The following is a 24,219-nucleotide window of genomic DNA, read 5'->3' as shown; positions in this document are numbered from 1 at the left end:
TGTCAGCCTTAGTTCCTCAGGCAGGTCTTTCTAGCATCTGGGCAGCCATGAGTGCAGACTCTGTACCCTATTGTTTTAGCCTGATAGCCTCAATAATTCACAAGACACATATGGAATAAGCATTTAGAAATATAAAAATGCAGGCCATAAAGAAGTCATAAATATTACCAGTAGAATCTTAAAATCAATATGATTTGATACTGAATATAGTGAGAGATTTTGAACAGCTCCCTTTGCCATGATGTTAAAGTTAACCCTATAGTTTAATGTCACCTCTATCACTGTGTTGTGTGATTTCTGAAATTCTCAACATTCTAAGTCGGGCAGGGATGATTTGTTCTGAATGTGTGAACCACGACAGGCACATTTGTCTACATTGCTGTCTTGGTAAAAGCATCATGAACCTTAGAAGTCTGGCGTGCTGAGTTCCATAAATAGATGCAATAAAAGCAAAAAAGACAGTCCTGATATCTCTAAAAACTGAAATATATCTAAGTTACTATTACACAAAACACACATTTCTTGCAAAAGGGTTGATATTCTAAGAAAAAAGAAGGCGAGAGAAGAATGCAGCTGTTTGCCTTGGAGAATGAATGAGAGTAAATCAGAGGTAAAAAAGGAACCAAGTGGCTGAAAGTGAAAAGCAAGCAAAAGAATGAGTAAGTAAGAAAAAATGAGCTCACTAAGCAGTGAGAGCTGGCTAAATAGCCTATCTACCCCAGAGAATAAAGAAGAAACACTAAGAATAAAAAACAGCTTGAGAAGAAAGAGAGAAGGAAAGAAAGAAAAAGTGAAAGAAAGAGGGATGGATGGATGAGCCAAAGCTCCCGTGAAAGTGCAGCTCGGATGGGGAGGAATAAGGAGCTTAGGAATATATAGAAGCAATGCTGCTGCGTTCAGAGGCACAGGGAGAACAGTTAATCAGCCAAGCAGAAATGTTATCGCAGTAATTAGATTGCTCTGTATGTATTTGGAGAGGAGCGCGCATATCTCTGTGGAGTTTGCAGTAAAGAGAGAAAAGGGGGAGATGGATAGAGGGAGGGTGAAAGGGAAACAAATGGGAGACAGGAAAGGAGAGAGAGCTTAACACTATGTAAAGCTGTGATGTAACAGTGCCTCCTTCTCCTGCTCTGGCAACATGGTACTGCTTCACACTGAGACTAGTCGGAAACTATTTCAGGCTTCAAATAGACAGAATAACATTCACGGCAGAAAATAGACAACAAGCCCTATTTAAAATTAATGTGGTTTCCTAGTGGAAATGAGGATCAGGCTACAAGTGGACTGTCGCCCAACAACAAGGTCAGGGTGTGCTGCAGAATGCCAGGTTTGACTGACAGTAATATTAGCCAATCCCAGCCTTTTTGCAGGAAGCCCCACCTTGGTTCAATAATAAAAACAGCCAGCAGGCCCCGAGTTTTCCCCACTGGGCATAATTAAATCTATTTATCCGACTTCCTCTCCATATGCTCGGTGCCGCACACCAGCAATTTGGCACAAATCAGCTTCCATTAATGGCTGATATTAGCAAGTGATTGGATGAAAAAAGAAGGAGAGAGCGCGAGAGATAAAACTGCAGCTAAAAAGATTTAAAAGAGTTAAAACAGCTCCACTTAGAGCATATTAATAATGTAGAGAGGAAGCGAGTCGGTTCCTATTTTGATATTTAATTCCTATTTCAGTGCAAACAGCATGAGGATGTTCTCATGCGACTATTGGTCTGTGTTGTCAACAATCCTTTGCTGCAAATATGTAATGGTCAAATAATGGGCAGAAACCAAGACAAGAGAGGACCGAGGCCGACAAACGTGATTGCACAGCAGGTTGTTCTCAGGGGAGCTGAAAGCAGATATGGAAGCATTTCTTAATCAACGCCTGGCCAGTCCCTCGAGTACTGATACATCAGTGAGACAAAAGATAGAGAGAAGGAGGGAAGAAAGTGAGAAAAAGACGTGAGGGAAAGAGGGAAAGAGAGAGTAAAGCCGGGAGAAAAGGAGGGAGGGAGGGAACGAGGAGACAGTGGTGGAGAGGTTTTCTTTTTTTTGTTCTTTGTTTTATGAAAGAGTGTGTTGCTGCGCCGTCCAGGGGCCATCTGGTGAAATATGGGCTTCTCTTTAATTGTTTGCATTCTGATGTGTGGCATATTTTAACAATTCCACACAAAATCCGTTGCCCCTGGCAATTTGTCTTGTCCTTTGTCTCCACTCCTTCTCACTTTTGTGAGGGAAGCCATTAATATTTAATGAGGGCGCTGGGCTACTCATCTCATTCTTACACTCAGCCACTGGGGAAAGTGGTGGGAATGTTGTCTCTCCATGTACGAACAGTAAACTAAATATTAACAGGTGACCGATTCAATGCCTGGCCTACACATCACTGGCCACATCTGGCCTACGTGCTTTTGAGGCAGAATCAGTACTGCATCTATGACATTTTAGGATCTTGCAAGATTAAAGGGTTTGATGTGAGTGAAAATAGTTTTGCTACTTTGACCATCATAAAGTTCATTTTTCACTAGAAGGTTGCTGGTAAATTCCTTCCCTAGGGAATGATCTGAAACTTTGGACGTGGCAACTGGACTTCCTTTACATTAGGCTGAAACATTTCACCACTGATCCAGGTAGCTTCATGAGTCAATCAGACTGTACAGATCACCTCAGTGGGTGATCTGTACAGACACGTGGGTGCAGTGGGTTTTTAATAATGCTGGGTGTGTAAAATACTGCGTGGTATTCAACCAATCAGGGAGTTCCCACTTGAACCAGGGACTTCTTTTGAGGGGTATGACCCTGGAATGAAATTTAGACCCTGGTTCTTCCAGTTGAAATGCAGAAGTTAGATACAAGTATTTTGCAGTGGATATGGGCCTATTTATTGGTGATATATTTTTTATTTGAGTACCACTAGACTTAGACATTCTTAGCATTTTCCCAGCTGCAGGATGGGTCACCATGGCTCCAAATGAGAGCCACTGGCAGACTGGGAAAGGAGTCTTGGCTCCTCCAGTCCTCCACGCATCCTCAGATAAGAAACACTTAACCTTCCCTGTCTGGAGAGCAAAAGTCACATTCTGTGTGTGTTTTAGAGAGAGATACGTGAGAGGGCACAGAAAGACACATAAAAAGCTGGAGTATGTGTGTGTGTGTGTGTGTGTGTGTGTGTTCACATGTGTGTGTCATTAGCAGACCTTAAATGACAGAGGAAGTTCATCCATCACTCATGGCATGAAAATGACTGGATAGGACATAACTGCTATTGGAGGTATAATCGCTTCCTGGCGCCCTATGCTTTGAGTGTATGTGTGTGCATGAGTATGTAAGATCAAATGCTAATTGGTTGTGACTGTTTCCTGTGGCCGCATGAACACCTTTAATTGGCCTGTGAGTGATGGGCACTCGGCTGCTGAAATGCAGCTGAGCTGTCTGGCTGATACGAATGTGTCTGCACTTCAAACCGTCCGTCCCTCAGGGTCAATTCAAATGTCATAATTCGATAGGAACTGATGGATCGTGAAACTGATCAACACAAATGGGAAGTCTCGGCTCACTGTCTCATTTGATAATTACCTTATGAACAATAATTCACTGTACAAATGCGGGTATCGTGTTCCTCAGTGGGATGAGTCACAGACGTTACCGGCAGAAAAGGGAAAAGGAAGAGTTTCATTTCTAAATAAGATTTCTGCCGTTTAAAAAACAGGATGATAAGCTTCCATAACAGAGGATATAAATTAATATGGAACATTAAGCAAAATAAAAACTGATAATATGGCTGACTAAAGACAAGAAAGCGTGTAATTAAGGAGTATAGACTTTGTGGCCTCCAAACTTCCAGGGAAACTCTGGAAAGAAGAGGTAAACAAGTTGTTTAGATGCCTGTGAATAAAGTAATTAAATCTTCAGCTGCTCCAGTGGAGCTTCTTCACGGTCAAACTGCAGAGGGGTGAGTCGGCATCCCTGCCTCCCCCCTCCCAGTGCTGCGAATATGAGGGAGCAGTTGCAGTAGAAGAAGGGAGGCAGGTGTTACTGCAGCATGAAAGACAAGAAACATAAAAGGCCTTCGTGTGAGCCGAGAAGGGGGAATTTCAAGGGGAAGGCATGAGAGACAGAAATGAAGCAGAATGGAGGGGCGGGGGCTTGTTGTACCTGCCCCTTTATCAGCTGATATATATGCATGAGGATTTCCTCATCATATCCACTGTCAGTTCTCTATCCCTCTGATATTTGACTGACAGCTTGCATCGACACCAATAAGGCGGTACATCATTTCAGGAAAGCTGGCCATCATGCTGAACTGGGGGTAGAAATGAAGTAAAAAAAAAAAAAAAAAAGTTAATTTGTTTTTCTGGTGGCTGCCGGTGGTGATAGCGCCCGTGTCTGTTTGCCTCCATGGCTAAGTTGTAAATTAGAACTGTGCCTCAATAGCGAGTACAGGAAGCTGCTTCTGCTGAGGGAAAAGCTCATTTTCAACGACGGTAAAAATACTTGGCAGGTTTTTATATTTAGGGCGCTGAGTGTCTTGCAGGGAGCAAATTGTGCGAAGATATAAATTATGAAAAGAAAAAAGGAATCGCTGTCATTTACAACTTCTCCTTCTCTATAAAGGGTGATTCACTGCTCGCTGTTAACAGTGTTTCAATGTAACGGTACATTTTGGGGGTTGAGGAAAAATTTGTAATGCAAAATAAGCTTGAGAACCATAGCAATAAATTGTTCAAATAACAATAAAAAAATCTTCACACACTCACACACACAGACAAATAGCAACTAACAGAGGTGATACTAACCCACATTGGGAATTGCACAATGCCGCTTCCATTCCAAACATGCCAACATATGTCCAACACACTGTACGAGTGAAAGAGTCTGCAAAGCTTTACAGCCTCTGGCATTTAAGGCCTCCCTGGTTAGGAAGCCACAATGTGTTTCAAACACAGCAGGTGTTGCAAAGAAAGTGATTTGTGGTTACACATAAATATTTTATGGAAAGCTGAAGAGATGAATAGTGATGAAGTGAGGGAGAGGTGTAACGCTTATCCACAAGAGATGGGTTTGTCCTGTGTGGCAAATGTATGGCCTTATGCATATTTTACAAATGGAAACACTAGCATTAATACTCTTCACTCTATATCAGTAGCACTAACAGCCCTTTAAATGCCAGATGAGATGGTGGATCAAAGAAATCCACCTTCAGTACATTAACCAACGGTGGGATTAGGTAATGCACCTTCAATTTACCCCATCACAGCTTAGAGTCACTGCTGAGACACCCACATAAACATGTCAGAGGGATTTTGGTATGCCTACCAACACTGCTGACAACCAGGGAACGTTCAAATAGTTGTCTACATCTATCCTTCCTTCCTTCCTTTCCTCAACTTCCTGTGTGTTCTTACATGTTTAAAGCCACAATCTGAAACACGTACAGCGACGCCATATTTTCCAACAAAGGAAGGATTAATGCTATATCCTTTTTATAAAAACACCCATAATTGAGTTATCCATAGGAAATTCTCAGGAAATAATAGGTATTACTTTGGTGGTTTGTTTAGGATAAACAGAACAGTAAATGGCTATATGAGAAATGGTGGCCATGGCTGAACAGACAAAGAAAAGCGTGGCAACGACAGGAATGTCACAGAGACAAAAATCCAAGGAACATGCCCTGTGCTTGTTTAATTGGCAGCAGGTCTCGGAGACCTCAAAGAGCTCACATTAGCACACTTAATTGCAGAAAATCACAATCTTGTGTGAATTCAAGCAGGACTTGAGAGCTCATTTTGTCTAATGTAGCCTGGTTAAATCAATAGCTCTTTCAAGGACAGAGCAAGATGAACTGTGAAAGAAACAGTCAAGTATGGAAAGATGAATGAAGATGAAAAGAAAAAAAAAAGAAGACAGAGAAACAGAGTTAAAAAGGACACAAAAAAGGGGCTCAATACAGGGAGAGAAGAAATGAAATCAAGTCAGACTGAGGAGAGTGGGATCATCAGGAAGGTTAAAAAGGAAGAGAGCAAATATAACAGTAACTTTATGTGGGCCCCTCCAGTTTGACAACAAGACTTTGGCTCTGTAGAGTACAGCCCACCAGTGACTACCTTTCAATCCTGCACATCCTGCTGCCGTGCGATAGGATAAAAGCGGAACGGACGGCGCTAATTGGCTTGCTTCCCTGTCGGATTTCTCCTGCGTTGCAAACAGAGAACTGGGGGAGATGATATATTATGTTGTATGTGGATTTGTAAACAGTAGATCAAAACCCCGGCTTTTATGTCTTTTAAATTAGTGGAAGGGTGTTGGAGGGCTGTCACAGTGGGAAGCGTGCTGATAGCGACAGCTAAACATTGATCCTGACTGACTGAGTGACTGATGGGACGTGGGGACAGACGGGACGTGTCAGTGCCCGGCAGGGCTGACAGGGCAGATGAGCAATGACACACCCAGTGACTGGTGAGATGGAGCAAATGGAGTCACATGCAACTGTAAGCTGAAGAAACAACATAAAAATAAACAGTTTGATCATTCAGCTGCGCATCGGGGCACTTGGGAGTGACACTGACTTGATGACACATTCAGAGGATGTGAGTCACAAACTATATACTTCAAACCCTGACCTTAAGTCATGTTGGATCAGACCATAATATGTCTAATCCTCACACAAAAACAAGATGGAGCATGAGCTCAAGTATAAGCTGTACAAACAAGAATTACTGCCATGATTAACTTCCCAAGGCTGAGAAACTTGTAAAAATATCACTGTGGTATAGAGAAGAGAAAACATGAGCTTTTACTTTTGAAGTTTTACTGAAAAGTGTAATATAAATATTCCTGTTAGATTAAGACATCTGAAACCTCTGTCCAGGTTAATCTCTTTTTTCTACAAGAGTATGCGAATGTGGCAGCAGTGTTGAGAGAAAACAGCAGAGCAGGCTGAGTTTCAGTGTTAGTCTTTCTATGGTCTGTCAGTGGCGCAGTCCCCGAGGCTATGTTCCAGGCAAAGTCTTCAATTCCGTCTGCTGAATACAGACAAGACACGCAGTCACCCTCTACTGAGGAAGGTCTGAAGGGCACTGCCATTTGTCTTGGCTTATTTAGCAATCAGGGAGACAAGATGTGAACGGAGCTTTGAGAGCCTGGTGATGAAAAAGAGGAGAAGTCGCATCTGAGGCCGGCTTGCTCCACAGGAATAGGGACATGCGAAGAGTGAGAGAACAGCACAGCCAAACTGATGGAAATTTACATTTTAATATAAAGATACAACACCTTTTTGGGCACAATGTGTGGTAGACGTGGTTCCACATGCCACAATTTAGCAAAATGTTGGCATACTTCTTACATGATTTTCATCAACAGATACAGTTTTACATTTAATTATGACCAGACGTTTAAATACAAATTACAGCACTCACATTAGGGCAGTTATTAACGGCTGAGCAAGTGTAGCAGGTTTGGTCTACTGCTGTCAGGACCTGTGGCCTTTTATTATAGCATAATAAAACATAATCCGTGTATAATCCAGTGTGTTTTGCAGTTTTGAAACGTAGTTGTAGTCAGCTGTGCACTTTCACTAGGCATTCATTTAAAACAATGAAATGAATTTCAATGTATGGCAACCTTCATTGCTTTAGAGCGGCCATACTAAGATATGAGCTCTGGCATGACGCTCATCATATACAGAGGATCACAAAAAAACATATTCCCAGAACAAATATGTGACTTCCAGAAGTCACCTTATATGCAGCTGTTTGCAGTGTACTTCAGCCAAATCAACTTGTTCTTCAAATACTGGCACAGCTAAGCTAAATATTTACAGCTGTTGAAAGGACAGGGCCAACTTTCAACATTTGTTGTGCTACATGCTGTTGCGCACACTTTCACTGCAGAGGTAAATTGAGGTCATATGTTTATAATTTGCCCTTTTCCTAATGCTGCCATTGGAGTAAAATAACATTTGAGAGCTGTAATTAGATTGAACCGCGCAATACTCCAGCTAATTAAGTCATATTTCAAGTTCAATAACGATCAAGTTGGCCAGATAAAGGCCAGGGGGAGAGAGGCTAGTGTGTGGTGCAACAATCAGGAAGCTTTTTACAATGCTTGGTTTTATTGTTGAGGCAGCAAAGCATTACCCGTCTGTGCTTGGATGAACAGTGGTTGGTTTAGGAGGGTTTCTGACAATAAAGGCAGATTCAAATTCAAATCTGAATAAAAAGAAGAAGAGAGAAAGTGTTCAAGAATATGCATAAGTGTGCACGGGATAGAGACAGAGCTGTACCTCTGGAGGTGGAGTGTGCATGTGCATATCTAGCTTCTTTTTTTTATTTAGTTAGGAGGTGACTGCTTTTGGTTATATGGATATTTTAGGTTTTACAGAATATTATTACAGATGCATTAATAGACTTTACCTAGAATTAGGAGAAATGCTAAATTATCCATGTTATTATCCATGTTATTATCCATGTTATTATCCATGTTATCTTCTTGGACACGCTGAAGTCAAAAGGACTTCCAGAGCAATACCATAATCATAATCTATTTTCGCCTGTAGATTCACAATCTAATGCTTTTATTGGCTTTTTCTGCCTCTGATTGTTTGTAGTGTGAACTTCAGATTTCCTCACAGTCAAAGGAATAAAACATGTATATCCTAGTCATAAAACCCTAAGGCTTTGTGGAGCATCTCTCCTGTGCAGCTCCTGAGAGCAAAGTGCTGATTAGTGTCCTGGATGGCAGTAGCGCAAGCTGTGCTAGAGTCTGGTCTGGATCAGGAGTCTAGTTCTAGGCAGGGTTCATTTGCATTACTTTCATCATTGTAGAAATAAATAACCATTTCCCTTCACAATCATAGTGGGCAGAGGCAAGAGAGGTCAACTAACTTTAAATCTCAGCTAGCAACATATAAACAGGAACATGAGAACGGAAGTACTGTATATGTGTGGAGTATAGACGCTGAGATTTCCTTCCAAAATTCATATAAACAATCTGTCACACAGTTAGCAGTGTCAGCATTTGCATATTTGCCTGTTTCCGCAGCATATAAATGCTTTATATGTGTAATAAAAGGAACCATTTAAGATGCCAGAAGACAGAGGCAAGTATGTTTTACTGGCCAAATTAAATGCTAGGCTAACTGGGTTTTTTCAACTACAATGTTTCTGACACATGTTCCTATATGTTTAGTAGTGTATGTTACTCTGCTTCTCTGTGTGTGTCCTTGATCTTGCCCTTCCCATCTCTGCCCTGCTCTGCTCTCCACTGCCGGCCTCACCGTGTGAACATCTCTTCCATTACTGCCCTTGACACTGTGCCCGATTGGATTCTTATCTACCATCTGTAGGCCGACGCTCTGCCTGCGCTATCTCTCGCCACAGCCTAATTGAATCTCAAGTGTTGGAAGTGCGGTGATACACTGACCACAGCGTGTCACTGCCAACAGATAAGGATTGCTGTTGGAGGATTGGACCACCACAATCACGATTGGGACACGTTGATAAAGGGGTGACAAGCGCTTTGGGTAGGTACTGTGTCGGTGGGACTTTGCTTGGATTGAGAGATAATGGATACCCTCCATTACCGAGAAGGTTGTGGTCATATCCAATAATCGAATATCCTATAATCCTGCTGTGCTCAGTGGGTAATTTGTTGAAACTTAACCAGGGAAAGTAGGACAGGGTGCTGCTGTTTTCCATCGATTTCTACATAAAACCTAAATTCTACTGGGATGCATGATATTTTGTTTTCCCCACTGCTTCACACTCTGACCGAATCTTAGCCTGAACAATCTGTGCCAAAATAAATACCAAACACCAAGTAACATTATTTTAAGTTTTATGACAAAAAGTACTCACTGTTTTGTTGATTATCCAAAATGAGACCTTGGAGTATTTGAGAAGTAATTAAACACAAGCCTCATTACCCGCTCTGTTTCACCTCACATTTGTCTTGTTAAGCAGGTGACCTTTTCAATTTAGAGAACCAAGGTACTGTCATGGCAGTCTCTAGAAATTTATCACTGCCTAAGAAGTCACCTTTGTGCCTGAAAGTTTAATCTAAAAGTACAAATATTGAATATTACTGACTCAGAATTGAAGTTAAATGACACTCAGGTCTCCTACCTTAAGAGTCCAAAGCCTTTCTTTTTGGTTTTCTTCTCCAGATCCTCCACAGCCTCGCTTTTCTTCTTCCCTTTGCTCTTTTTCTCTTTCTTCTTAAGTGCGTTTTTCTTCTTCTTCTTCTTTCCGTCTTCTAGGTCCAGGTCCTGGCGAGATGAGCTGCTGGCGGGTGTTTCGTGACCAGAGCTGTTATCAGAGAGGTCATCGTCTGTGGAGGGGTAAGCTTGGTTAAATAAAGAGGTGGGAGGGCAGAGGTGGCAGTGGATGACATTTAACATGCATGCATTCTGCAGTGGAGACAGCAATGACGAACCCTAACCTTAACCCAGTAAGCTAGTTAGTCTTACATTAGGCAGCCTTTCACATAGTGCAAGGGGCCAAGCATCTACATGGATGGGTTCTATCAGCTTTCAGATCCACTTACGTACCTTGTGAACTCTCACCTACATAGAAACCCATGGGAATAAGAACTTCACATTATTCAGATTTGTGGTTTAATGGTTGATTTAATTTACAATTTTCAAATACTGGTATAGGTTATTATATATGACTCATTAATTGCCACCGCAGATGGGTTATTTTTCACACTCCAGATTTTTCCAGATGTAATTAGGAAATATTGAGCATGAATTCATACTACTTTAAGCTAACATGGAGGACGTTATTTTCTCTGTAACCTCACACACGCTCAACATCCCCCATGACTGTGTGTTCACAAGGTAGAGCATTAAAAAAAATGCTGCTGTAAGATATAAAGTTGCTCTTCCTAAAATGCTGAGTGGATAAAATCATGTAGCATTTCATTAAGGTACTTAGACTAAGCACTGTCCCTTGGCAGGCCTCTGGCACTTCTTCTTTGCCAGTGTGTCATAAAGCCTAAGGATGTGCACTGGCAGTTCGTCTAATTTAAAATGGATATAATGTCTAGGAAAGAATCATGTATTATACCAACAGTGACAGTCCCACACTAAAAAGGAAAATTCTTTAAATTTGACAGCTTTGTTGGTTCCCGATGGTACCAGCAGTTCTATATAAAGCTGTAAGTCTTACCGTCTTCAGAAGGTCCATCATAAGACTTGTCAATGGCGTTGCGGAAGCTCTGGTTGCACCCCCGCCCCCGAACCACGTGCTGCCGAGGGCGATGAAAGGGCACCTGCTCTTGGTTGTGATTTCGCTTAGCCTCCAACACAGCCGTCTGGAGGCTCTCCAGGGAGCTGGACTTCCAGAGGCCCAGGGTTGGGCCCAGCGCTCCACCAGGTGAAGGCTCTGGGAGGCAAAGGAGATAAAAGAGAGAGGGCCTGTGAGCAAGGAGGGTGGATAGATGTTAAACAGAGGATGACGGCAGGGAAGAAAAAACAGAGCCCTGGCTGATGGAGGAGGAGGGAGTATTCCTCCAGAATGAGGTACTCACTGATAAAGTGAGACAGAAGATGTTAAAGTTAGTCCAATCATAAGCGTCTAGCTAAATTTAACTCACTACAACCTGTACTCATCTTCTATAGTAATATTTCCTTATATAAAGGGCATCTGTATTAGCTGTCTAAATGCTGCCTGTAATTCAATTTAGGTTACGTGTATATATATATATATATATATATATATATATATATATATATATATATATATATATATATATATATATATATATATATATATATACTGTCTTTAAGTCAAGTGTTTGAATCATAATCGCTGCTTAAAAAATTCATGTTTATAACACTCTCAGATATTTATGAAACTCAGATCAAGCCAGTATCTCTCTTATAATCTTATAGCAACTTCTGCAGTTGCTCCTTTGACACTTGTTAGCTTACTCACTAATAAAAGCTTGCTAGGTGCTTGATAGCAATTAAATAAAAACTTCCCACACATCCCTCTCATGTCTTAAAGGTTTTCAACTTTTCTATTTAAAAACAGGAATATAGATATATAGTATATCAGTCTAGAAGAAAGAAAAGCTCATCTGAGATATGGTTTTTCATTATAATTATTACGAATCATGCAAAACAGGCCCTGCACACCCACACAGGTGCTTTCACTTCTTCTGGCTAATGAGACTTCTGCTCAGGTTAAAGTGGGACATATTTTGCTGGATTTATGCAAGGTCGCCAAACTTCATCAACCAACGAGAGCGATTAAGATGCCGCCTCGATGCAAACTAGTGCATCTAAAGTTTAGCTGCACTAAACTAACTGGAGGGTCAGAATAAAACCAAGCACAGTGTGTAGTCTCCTACACAGTTAAAACAAGGTCTAGTCAGGCAAAACAAGTGGAAACATCTGCATGGGTGAACAATAGGTGTGTAGCTCATGCATAAAGGCTGTGTTGGCTTTAAACAAACACTTAAATTACCAGTTAAAGCGTGGAAGATGTTTTTCATTATTATCATAGATGGGATTATAGTTTTTTTTCATTTTAATTTTTAGTGTACACTACCTGTCAGTATAATATTAACTTTTATTATTGGGTAAGGTATTACTAGAAGAAATCCATGCAGATTAATGGCTCATATTTAGAGAAACATAATAATTACTTTTATTTATATTTTGTATGCACACACCATATGAATTTCTTATCACCATGATTTCCTCCCCCATTTATGTTTATTGTGTGTCTTGTTTACAACATTTTCACGTCTTTAATTTTACTGGCACCTGAATTTAATGTAATTCCTTTATCTTGTTTTGTTTACCTAGAAATAAAAAGTCCTGACTGTTGCAAATCAAAGTGCTCAAACTATAAATAAATACTGTGTGTTTATTAAAGCAGGATTAAAGATTAATTTTATTATTTAATCCCAATTGAGTAAATAAATCTTATGGAGTCTGGCCTGGGTAACTAGTTACAAACCATTTAAGCATTACTTTAAGTAAGTTAATATATTTATAAAAGTCTTAATATGTATTATATTTTATATAGACTTATCTATATTACATTCTTCATTTTTTCCTGCATTTCTCCTGATGGATAGTGTTTTGAAGAGTGTACAAAAAAGTTAACACCCAGAAAAATACGAAGCTAAAAGATAAAATATGGTGCTATAAGGGGGAAACAAATGAGGAATAAGTTGGAGTGGTACAGAGACAGGTGATGAGCAGCACTATGGGAACTGAAACAGGAGGAATAAATGAACTGCCGTCATACTGTACTCAGCTATGGCCTCCAACTCGACAGAGGAAGAAAGGGGAGACAGAGGAGTGGGAAAAGCGAAGAAGGCCACGGCTGATTCAGACAGGGCACAAAGGGGGAGGAGGTACCAGAAAAAGAGTGGAGCAGGTGAGGAAGAATAGAGCATATAAAGAGCTGTAAGAAAAGGTATAGGAGGGGAATGTGAGTAAACGCTATGTAGGCCCAACAGACAGGTGAGCAATGAAGAAGGGCAGAAAGATCATTTTAAATCCAGAAACCAACCAGTCTACACACTAGACCATCCCAGTCAAGTAACACAATAAAACTGTCACTCCTCAAAGAAGTTACAGACAGGTTGCAAGCAGCGCTCATTCTCAAACTTTCCTGTAGGGATGACTTTCTCACATCAAGGCACTCAATACTTAAGACATTTTTTTTATTATTATTTTGTCATTTCACAGGCTTCAAAGCTCCAAAGTAGAGTGGGGAGAAGGGGAAGTGAAACTGAAGCCGCAACAGAGTCAAAGGAGAGGGAAAAGTAAGCAGAGCGTTTCTGCCTTTTAAGTCCTAAATTGACTTTCTGAGAGGAAGTGGGATTTATGGGGAATAAGGGGTTATAAATAGAGAGGGGGGAGCGCTCAGGAATAAAACGCTCAATTTGAGAGGCAGGATTTGTGTCACAAATGTAATTACGGCTGTCCAGCTCACAGCCTGATAGAATTAAGCTCCTTGCCAGCGCACTGCTGCACTATACACAGAGAAACTGTGTGTGTCTGAGTGTGCGGGCACGTGTGTGTGTGTGTTTACTACAAAATTTGAGAATTTTGTTCAAAGTTAAAAAAAAAAAAGTAAAAAAATAAAGTCAGGATACTGCCCGTGTGAGATAGTGGTGTGTGTCCTTGACTGCTTTAGAAGGAATGGAAGGGGAAATTCCACCACAATTCACTTTAGCAAGAGTGTGTGTTCGTGTGTGTGGGGGGGCATTGAGTGCTCTCATTCCATGCATGTCAGGCGGTGGAGGCTGGAGGTAAATGAATAATGAGGGTTTAATAGGATGGATGAGCGGGGGAGAGGTGGCTATCATCGCCAACTCGATCCAATGGAGGGTGAAATCGGCGTTTATCACATATCGCTGCCCGCTGTGCCAGCAGATGCTCTCACGGATCCGTTCGCATCACGTCTGCCTGATTGCCACTGATTCAAGCTGGTGCACATATTTGACAAACAACCTAACAGCCAAACAGGCCAGGACGACAGGCAATGTCCTTCACAGCTGTAACGCTCCTCCATCTAGGATCAAGGAAAAATGTCACTTTCTCTTTGGATATGTTTTATCTCACTCTGTTAGCGTGTAGCAAAGGGGGAGGGGTTCTTTCATTTTCTACAAAGAAAATGTGATGGCAGGTGGAGCTACCCAAAGTCTTGGACGGACATAAAACTTGCAATTCTTTGCTGGTCTAGAACCAAGTTCTGCTTAAGCAGAACATGTAGCCCATGGAAAAGCAAAACAGGTTTGCAAGTTGAACCAAGCAGCAGGAGCTGAGGCCTCCTTCCTGTGTACAACTGAAATTGGGGGACTCCTAGTACACTTCACAACGTGGAAACAACGTGTTTCCATGTATTGTGCCATATTTAAGCTTGTTTACGTTATGTCTACAAGTATTTGGAAGTCACTGGCTATGACAGTCACTGGTTCCCTCTATTTTATTTTTAATTTCTTTCTAGTTGTTAAATAAAGCAGATGTATTGTACCAACCACCCAAAACCTATCTACCTACACAAAGTAGCTGTCGGAACAGCAACACAGCACATGCAAAAATCCACCTGCACATATTCCTAACCCTAAGACATCTCAATGTAATATGTTAAAGTACTGCATATTATAACTTAGGTTAGGCTGACTGCTGTCGTGTCTGTACTGAGCAGTGACAGCAGTGAAGTCTTTGCCTGGAACGTAGCCTCGGGGTCCTGCTGCGCTGACAGGCCCTGTGAGGACTAACACCACACCATGATGCTGCTTTGCACTTAAAAAGTGGCTGAGACATGCTGATACAACTCATTCTCTAGTTTGATGTCATGGCGATTTAAGCAACAATATTTTGAGTGAGTGGCAAAAGCTGATAACTAAGGTCAAACAATCCCCTCCATGTGTCTTATTTACATTAAAAGTGAAAATGTTCCTGAACAAGCGCACAAAGAAGCAGATACACACACGTCTACACATAAAGCCTTGAAAACTCCTCTACCCTCCCATAATGTCCAAGCGGGATCTTAACACTTACCTATCAACTGGTCTACAGCCAGGAGCTTTGCTGAAGACTGGCTGAAAGGTTGCCACGGATACAAGAAATTGCCCCCTCCATCAAAACCACTGGGGGGTGGCGATGGTGATGTGTGTGTTTGTGTCTGTGTGTATGTGTTACCAGGGAGACACTTTTCAGCCAACAGTGAAAAGAGCCTTGTTGCTTTTGGCCATCATTCTTTAAATCAGGTACAGAGAGGACAGACACACACGTGACCACAAAGATGGACACACACACTCACACAGATCAACCACTAAGGTGCTCACAGATATGCTTATAAAGACACAGACACACGTATACACACACTTTTCCATCTACTATCCAATCTCAGCACCAGGCAATAAAAAACAGAGACGTTGTTCTGGACACTAGTAAAACAGGCTCTGACCTGCACTCTGCTGTAAAAACACATGACACATATAAACGTGTGAAAGAAAGTCTGATCTCCAGGTCAAACCTTCCCATAAAGGTTAGCAAATTTAATCCAGCAGAAGCATTACATACACTTTTACAAGGGATAAGATGGCCTCTTCCTGTATTAACATGTAAGTGGTGTGATGAGAAAAGCATCACTGACATGAGGCCAGTGTCAGCCGTGTCAGAATATGCTTTGCATTGTTCTATATTTATTACATGGAAAATAAGACCTGAAAAGACCTAAAGCAGCATCAGCCTCTCTAATCGTAGCTAATAATACTCAAACAGAGGCACCAACATTGCCTAGGGACTATTTTCATCTGCGGATTAAAACACATATAATAGCTTATGACATATATTAACAATAAGTAAAAAGTGAAATATCACCAGCTTTAGCACGTGTTTTGGCCGAGCAGCTTTTTTTTCTTTTTTTATAAGACCAACCTGACTTCAACCTGAGTCACAAACAACCAATAAATGAAAATGCTAGTTATGTTATGGCCAATCAAAAGTCCACTCCAATCAAAGACCTGTCCAATCATTAAACATCCCTCCATCACTAATTGGATACACTGACATATATCAGAAGCAGAGGATGAAGCTAGGTGGAGGCACTACTCTGGCAGTAATTGTGTTCAGCTGTTTAGATGTAAGAGGGAATGGGGACATATGGGCTCTATGTATTTATCCCCCAACTAGATGAATGGCTTTAATAACTGGAGGGGACTTAAAAGGCCATTTCATAATTACTGCTTACCTCTACTGAATTACAGCAGCGCGGCAGGGGTGGCAGGGTATGGATGAGGGTTGGAGCAAACTGTGTGGAGTGGGACATGTGCCATTTGTAAACAGGCGGAGGCTAAAAGTGCTTATGCAATGAGGGAGAACTGCAATGTGCATAAATTCAGACACACACACACACACACACACACAGTATGCCATGGTGTAGCAGAGGGACATGTCAATCAAAAACTTGAGCCCTGACCAATCATAACTTTTCACAATCTGTACAAAGTGCAGTAGATAGTGAGTATGTTGTTCAGTGGATTACGTCGAGAACTTTCAATTAGAGCTTTTTAAACGGACCCTAGAGTCATAATTCATAAAATGAGATGTGTATAAATTATTCGAAAAAAGAAAAAAGAAAGCTCAGAAAGGATAATCAATCTCAGTCCTGAAAAACCACACAATAAGTAGACCAGATCCAAATTTAGCCTACAGACCCCAACACCAACAGCAGATCTTACCTTAACATGATCATAACTCTAGATTTATCTATTCATTCAGTTCTATATCTCTATCCATGGGCAGTGCAACATGGTGCCTTTTTACTTAAATCAACAATGCTGGATGTTAAGAATTAGAAGAGATAGGAGGAAATTAAAGAGCGATGGAGTGAAACAAGGTAGAGACATTAGCAAGTTGTACGTCACCCAAACAAACACTGAACACAAAGCAGAGCCGTCAGTGCTGGCAGGACACAGGCTGGTTTTTAAGTCTCATTGTGTGGAGAAGAAACAACAGGGACTAATGGGTGCACAGAGCGACTGCACTAGTGGCTGTGCTGCAGGGATAGCCGTTAGCTAGGCAGCTCTAAACATCCAGAAAACACAGAGATGGCAAGAAATGTACAAGACGGCTTAGAAAATATACAAAGAAGACAAGAAATTGCAGCAGAAACAAACAACATCACAAGCGAGCGTAAGTAGGTGTGCGTGAGGTTGAGATGTAGGATTGCAGCAGAGTGTCAGTACGTGCGTGTATTTTGTGTGTGTGTGTGTGTGTAGGTGTTGGATGAGCTCCCAGGTGTGTTGTAAGAGGGCAGCCTGCTGCCAGAGGACATGCTAGACTGTAAGGGATACAAATGTAGGGATGAATAAGGGGATATCTGTTAATTGCTCTTGTGGCTGTGTCTCTCTCTCTCTCTCTCTCTCTCTCTCTCTTTCTCTTTCTCTCACACACACACACAAATTCAGGGTCTCGAGGAGATGCTGGATTGGGTCTGACTTGGTAGAGGAAACTGAGACTAGAGCATGTTCACCATAATCGCATAAAGCTGGAACAGATACAGCTGCAGAGGATGGAGAGAGAGACAGAGAGAGAGAAAGAGGACAGAAGATAAGAGAGAGTGTGTGAATAAAGGAGGATCAGCCTGTTGAGAGAAGAGAATAAAAGTGATCATAAAGAGAGAATTGGATGTTGGAGAGGAGAAGGAAGAGAAAGGAAGAAAGAAATTAAGGTTTGGGATTGAGAGGATACTAAAAATGGGGATGAGCCTAGCTACAGAGAGCAGGAGACAGAATAATCATGAGAGAAGCGATTGGGAAGAAGCTGGAAAGTGGTAGCAAAGATGAAAGTGAAAGAAAAAAAACTAAACTAAACTAAAAGCTCTATTGAAGATGGAAACTCCTAAGACTAGAGAATCAGAAGAGAGAGGGAGAGAGGGACAGTGTCGGTAAGTGACAGAGAGAAAGATGGAGTGAGAGGAAAAAGAGAGCGAGTTAGAGGAGTGAAGCGCTCCCTGCAGCGGCTCTAGCCAGAGAGAAAAGGGTTTTAGCCAGATTAAAGAAGCCAGGCAGGCCTCTTAAGACCATCCGCCTAATGAAATATGTCAAAGCCCATAAAGAAACACTGAGGCCATTTATGGAGGGGGTGGGGGGTGAGGGGTGGGGCAGGCACAGGAAGCTAGGCAAATGCACTGCGTCAGCAAAAATGAGAAACAAGAAAAAACCCCGTCAATACACATTAGCTAAGATGTCAACGAGGGAGAAGATGAAAAAAAAAAATGCAAGGAATACTGCAGTGGAGAAATTGATTGCTTTATTTATCATAAGGGTTCTGATCAGAAATGCCAGGAAAATCACATTGGGAGAAGTAGGGGGAGGAGTGTGTATGTGTGGGAGGGGAGCGGAGGTTCGCAGAGGGGAGGGCAGAGGTGAAGCCACTTGTGGGAATGCTGAGTGTGGGGGATCTGAGGTCAGCAACAGTGCTCGGGCTATCTGTATTCCACCAGTAGCAGCAGGGTTAGTTGGCTGCTGCTGCAGGTGGATTTAAGATATCGCTGTACTCTCTGACACAGAGGAAGACAGGAAGCCGGGCCTGCCTCCCAAAATCGCAACTAAAACAATGTTCGTGATTCTTTTTCTGTGCAGGCCTCATCGCCATTTAAAAAACTCGGTGGGTATTTTAAATGAGATACAATGGATCTGCACTGCTCGACGCCATTATTAAAATCGTGACTTCTGCAGCCCAGACAGAAACGGCCAACAGAGCACGCACTCACTGCTTTATATTCACACTGAAGAGACAAGACTTCCAGCACTGGCCACTGTAACAGGAGCAGTTATAGCTGACCCCGTGGAAATTCACTACTGCTCTATCTGCTCCCATCACAGCACAAACTGTTCCTTCATACAGCAGAACTGATGGGTACATAACAGCTACAATAACTTCCACAAGCAATCTCTTACATCTCTGTCTTCAGTGTTTTCAACTGTGGTTGGTTCCATACTGCATTTATCTATTTGTCAATGTCAAACCCCGACTGTAGGCTTTGCTATAGTCCATTACATCTCATATCTAATAATGTGCTGTGAAGATAACGCAAGTGACATCACACCTGAGGTAACGAGGGAAAATTATGCTATTTTCTCACCATCTTTGGTGCTAAGCTGTCATTCCTGTAGCATAGTTTCCACCGTGATGTCTTTTTAAAGTGTTTTTTCTGCACCTGAAATCTGAAGCTTTTTTTGCTGCATATTAATGAAAGGATTTGGTATGAATGAAAACAATAAATAAAAATAAAAAAGAACTGATTACTATTGTGGTTGTACAAGGGGAAAAACTTTTATAAGCTGCTCTGACATTAGAAGAATCTCCTCCACAGCTTTAAATTAGCTCATTCATTGTGTTTCATGCTTTCTTAAACACATTTTATTCTTCATGCATAACAGCTAATATAGTGATAACTTAATTACAGTGGTCTTAATAAGACACAGGATTAAATATGCATTTAATCTTTTTCTCTGTGCAAGCTTCACCTTGTGCTGCTGTGGTCTTTATGTTAATTTGACAGGATTCATTTTAGACTTGTGCAGAGTTAAGTTGTACAAAAATACTACTTGATCTGAGTCAGACTTCCATCATTACTTTAATGTACAAGTAACTTGGGTGCTTATACCGATATGAGACTGACATGTTAAATTGCCAACACATTAGCATAACAATTATGTCTGAAAGGGGCTTTAGTCAGGGTTGTTGCTGCAGTCAGAAATGTAAAGTGCCTCCATTCTTGACAGTGAACTGGATATACAGCAGTACAGTACAGTATTTGTCACTCAGAGAAAGAAAATAGTAAAACTGACTTTATATTTTACCTTTAACCAGACCTTTCTCAAATAAAACAAGGCGGAACTGAGTGTGGAGAAATAACTGAAGCGGAAGCCATTGTAATGCAATATGGCTGCTGTCAGCTGGGTGAGGATTGAACGCTGTGGGCCTGCTGACCTGGGCAGCTATAAAGCAGCGAGAGCTCAGACACTAAGTGCTTCACAACTCAACTTTGTCAGGCAGAGAGAGGAGGGAGGGGAGGAGGCAAAAGAGAACGGGGAGTAAGAAGCATTTGAGAACTAATACGAGCAACAAAGAAAACGAAAATCTTAGCACAGAACGGTCAACGTGAGACAGGAAGGGAAAGAAAACAAGAGTACATAACAGGGAGAATATGGAGAACTTAACAAGAGTTTTATTCTGTGCATGTCTGTTTTATAACTCACCGCGTTGTCCAACCAGTGATCCCACGTTGCTCTCATCAGCCACTACAAAACAAAAGTCACACAGTAAACACTACTATAATTACATACACAGCAAAATACAACACATAAGGCTTTCCTGCACCTTCCTGAGCTTTGTGCTGATTTGTAAATGGTTATACTGGTATCTACTGGTGCTGGCACCTCTCTGCACAAGTATCTCACACAGGAGGACGAGTGAGGGACAAAATGACACAGACTGAAAGAGGAAATGAAAAAGAAGAAAAAATATAAGAAAAGCCAGAAGAGAGATATTGTGACTGTGAGAGAAAATGAAAACAGAGGTGAGACAATGAGAAATAATAAAGGGAGGAAGACAAAAACAAGGAGAAAGCCCCACCCACCGCCACCTAATCTAACTAAACAGGATTGTAGTCGGCCAGCAGCAGCCACCACAGGCTGTGCATTATGGGATACAATAATAGGTTTTCATTACGCTGCTATTTCTCTTAAATAATCCTTTACATTTTTTATGAGGTCAATTTTCCTGGCGGACAGATGGTTGAGGGAGAAAGAAAATGAGACGAAGGGGGAATATTGGAGGGACGGAGAAAGGAAAAAAAGCGATAAACAGTGGAGAGAGAGCAAGAAGCGGCAGATGCAGTGCGATAGGATGTGTCGGGAAGAACAGTGGTTGGAAAAACAGAAAAACACAATCAACGAGAATAAATGTGAAATCAAAAGAGGTCTGCTTCATAAAATACTGCAGAGACACATCCATAGCAGCCAAGACAAAGAAACGGGAAATATCTTTCTTGTGCATGTGTCAGATAAAATAAAATAAAAATTAAATTCTTTCAAAGTTTGAGAAAGCTATTGCAGGCCACATGACCCAGGAAGATAATGAAAAGCTTCCTTTTCTGTGGAGGAAAGATAAAAGTCTGCATGGCCAGCAGCCAAGTTTGTATCCTCCTGCCACAGTGGAAGGTTAAAATGTAAAATCCATATTTTTGCCTGCAGTAAGCCACCATATAGTGTTATATATATATATATTTAATCTAATACTGGATAACTTAACTACATACTTTATTTATTAAACCTGCAGCAGCATGCTACTACTGTTGGTTGTGCTGTATTTGGAAGTAAAATAGGGAAGGAGCAGGTAAGTAAAACTCATCGTACAAAGAGAGAAAGTTGAGCAAAAGAAGGCAAAAGGTAAAGAAGAAAAGGTGTGGATAAAGGATTCAGAGAGGGAAAGAGATCAAGAGAGTCTGAGAGACATCGTGAAACAGACTAGGTAGAAAATAAGAAAGAGGTGGTGAGGTCATGAGAGACAGAGAGTCGGTGTGGTGGAACTGCTCGATCTGCTGTTATGGATTCTGCTTCACATCCAGATTTGACCTCTTGTCCTTCCAAAGAATGCATTTTTTTTCACAGTAGCTATTCAATGTCTTTACACTTAGTAATTATCTCTCAATAATAGTTTTTATTAGTAGTGCTGCATAAATCAGTTTGCCTTCCCAAGCATGAGGGATTCACAGGAAACAATGTAATCCAGCACAATTTATCTAACTGATAACAGCCTCACTGTAGCCATTTGGCTGCACTTTAACTACACTACACTACACTACACTACACTACACTACACTACACTACACTACACTACACTACACTACGACAGAGTGACCGGACAAGTGTTTGCTATTAAACTGCACATATAAAAACTACTAAAAGCACATCTGACACTGAATAAACCGCAACATTACCAAAGGTGTTTTGCAGTAATTATGAGCTAACACGATAAGTGCATTTATCATACAAGTATAACAAAAACACACATGTCTCACATGTAAATGTCTCTGAACATTCCTGAATTTGTTTGCTTAAGTGCAGCATGTGGTCACATTATTCCTCTTTGAGGTAGAAGGTCAGCGCATGAATCATATGAAGTTGCAGTGAAAGTCAGGGGTCCTCTAAATTCAACCTGAGTCATTGCACACCAAATAACTTCCATGGCAAAGTGTAGACTCACGTCTCCTAAAAGGTCTGATGTTTCAATGCACTTAAAACCAAGCAGCAACTTAAAACCAATCCATACACAACCATTTTCCAAAGCAAACCTTAGCTTTTTAGGCTGATAAATGCATTAGTCTCCATTATTGCTCATTTTATGAAAAAAAAAATCGACTGGCAGAGACTCACTGTCAGACTTGCTTGAAAAAGTTATACATTAGAGTGACTTATTTTATGTTTTATAGTTGCAGTGGAATGCTAATGACAGCAAAAGCCATTCGTTCTGGTGCTTTGTGTTACACTCAAAAACACTCATTGATCATTCATGGATTCTCTGGAACAAATCTACATCACCTTGGTGAGAAAATTCTAAGTTTGGAGCAGCGATAGTGTCAGTGTCTCCATTTTATCTCAGCACAGGCAGGCAGAGTGTGTGAGTGGGAGCTCTGAGTCAACAGACTATTTGCTAAGGCATCCAAGGTCAATAAAGCTAGCTCACCTCTTTCTGTCAGGTGGTGTTTAATAAAAGCTAACCTGCTCTGTGGCACTGATACATATGAGGGTAAAGACTGACGTGGGAAACTCTGCCATGGTTTAAAAAAACAAAAGAACTCCGCTCTTTAAATACAAATTGTCTAGACGGGGTCAGCATCTGAGGTCTTATGTGCGTTCAGAGCTCCTTCCGTCTTTGCGCATTTACACACATCCTCTCACATACACACATGGTACTAACTACCTTGTTTCAGCTCTGAGCTCTTAGGAGAAGGAAGGGATGAATAGAACCAGAGAGATCACAAAAAAGCAGGGAAAAACTGATTGAAATGGAAGATGGCCAGAGATGGAGATAGAAGCCAGAGAGGGGAGACGGATAGAGGTGGGTATTGGAGTGGTTCCTCAGTGGGATAGAGCAGAGAGAGTATGTGTGCGTGGCCGTGTGCTGAGACTACCCTTGTCCATAATGAAAGCCAATCAGCTTGGGTGGCAGAGGCGTGTGCCGCAGGAAGAAAGCCAATCCACTGAACCTAATGAACCGGGATTGGAAATCAGAGAGGTAGAGAAGGAACAGAGGTAGACAGAGGAGAGCAAGACCAATGGACTCATCAGCTTTTAGCTGTGGAAGAAAGTGCTGGAGGGAAAAAGAGAAAACAACAAATATGGTGGGAATGCTTGGAAATAAAAACAGAGATGGGGAGAGGGAAAAAGGGAAGTGATCTTCTCCAAAAAAAAAAAAAAAAAAAAAAAAAAAAAAAAGACAAGAAAAACAAGAAGAAGGAGGGGGCAGCTCAGGTTAACACAAAGAAATAAGCCTCTTCACTCTCACCTTAGACACACACATACACAGACAGCAAGCCGTGAGATTGGAAACCTCAAACCTTTCATTCACGCACAAATAGAAAGGACACGCGCAGACAGCTACACACACACACACCAGACGTGTTCATCCAGTCCATTGGAAAGCCCCTGGGTTTATGAGTTCAGGAGGTCATATCCCCTC

At 41.4% G+C, this 24,219-nt stretch overlaps 1 protein-coding gene across 1 annotated transcript in view; it reads right to left on the bottom strand.

Annotated features, from left to right (window-relative positions):
* Nucleotides 1–24,219, bottom strand: part of pard3ba (par-3 family cell polarity regulator beta a) — a 134,077-nt gene that overhangs the window by 43,382 nt on the left and 66,476 nt on the right. Inside the window, exons 17-19 of the mRNA XM_026362167.1 lie at nt 20,736–20,777; nt 11,162–11,377; nt 10,115–10,319 (exon numbers count right to left, since the gene is read on the bottom strand). Coding sequence (XP_026217952.1) covers nt 10,115–10,319; nt 11,162–11,377; nt 20,736–20,777 — 463 coding nt within the window. The remainder of the gene's footprint in view (nt 1–10,114; nt 10,320–11,161; nt 11,378–20,735; nt 20,778–24,219) is intronic.

Source organism: Anabas testudineus, chromosome 2 (genome assembly GCF_900324465.2).
Source record: "Anabas testudineus chromosome 2, fAnaTes1.2, whole genome shotgun sequence".
Classification (NCBI taxonomy): Eukaryota; Metazoa; Chordata; class Actinopteri; order Anabantiformes; family Anabantidae; genus Anabas; species Anabas testudineus.
Note: the sequence above shows the minus strand (reverse complement) of the source record. Positions and strands in the feature narration are given on the sequence as shown.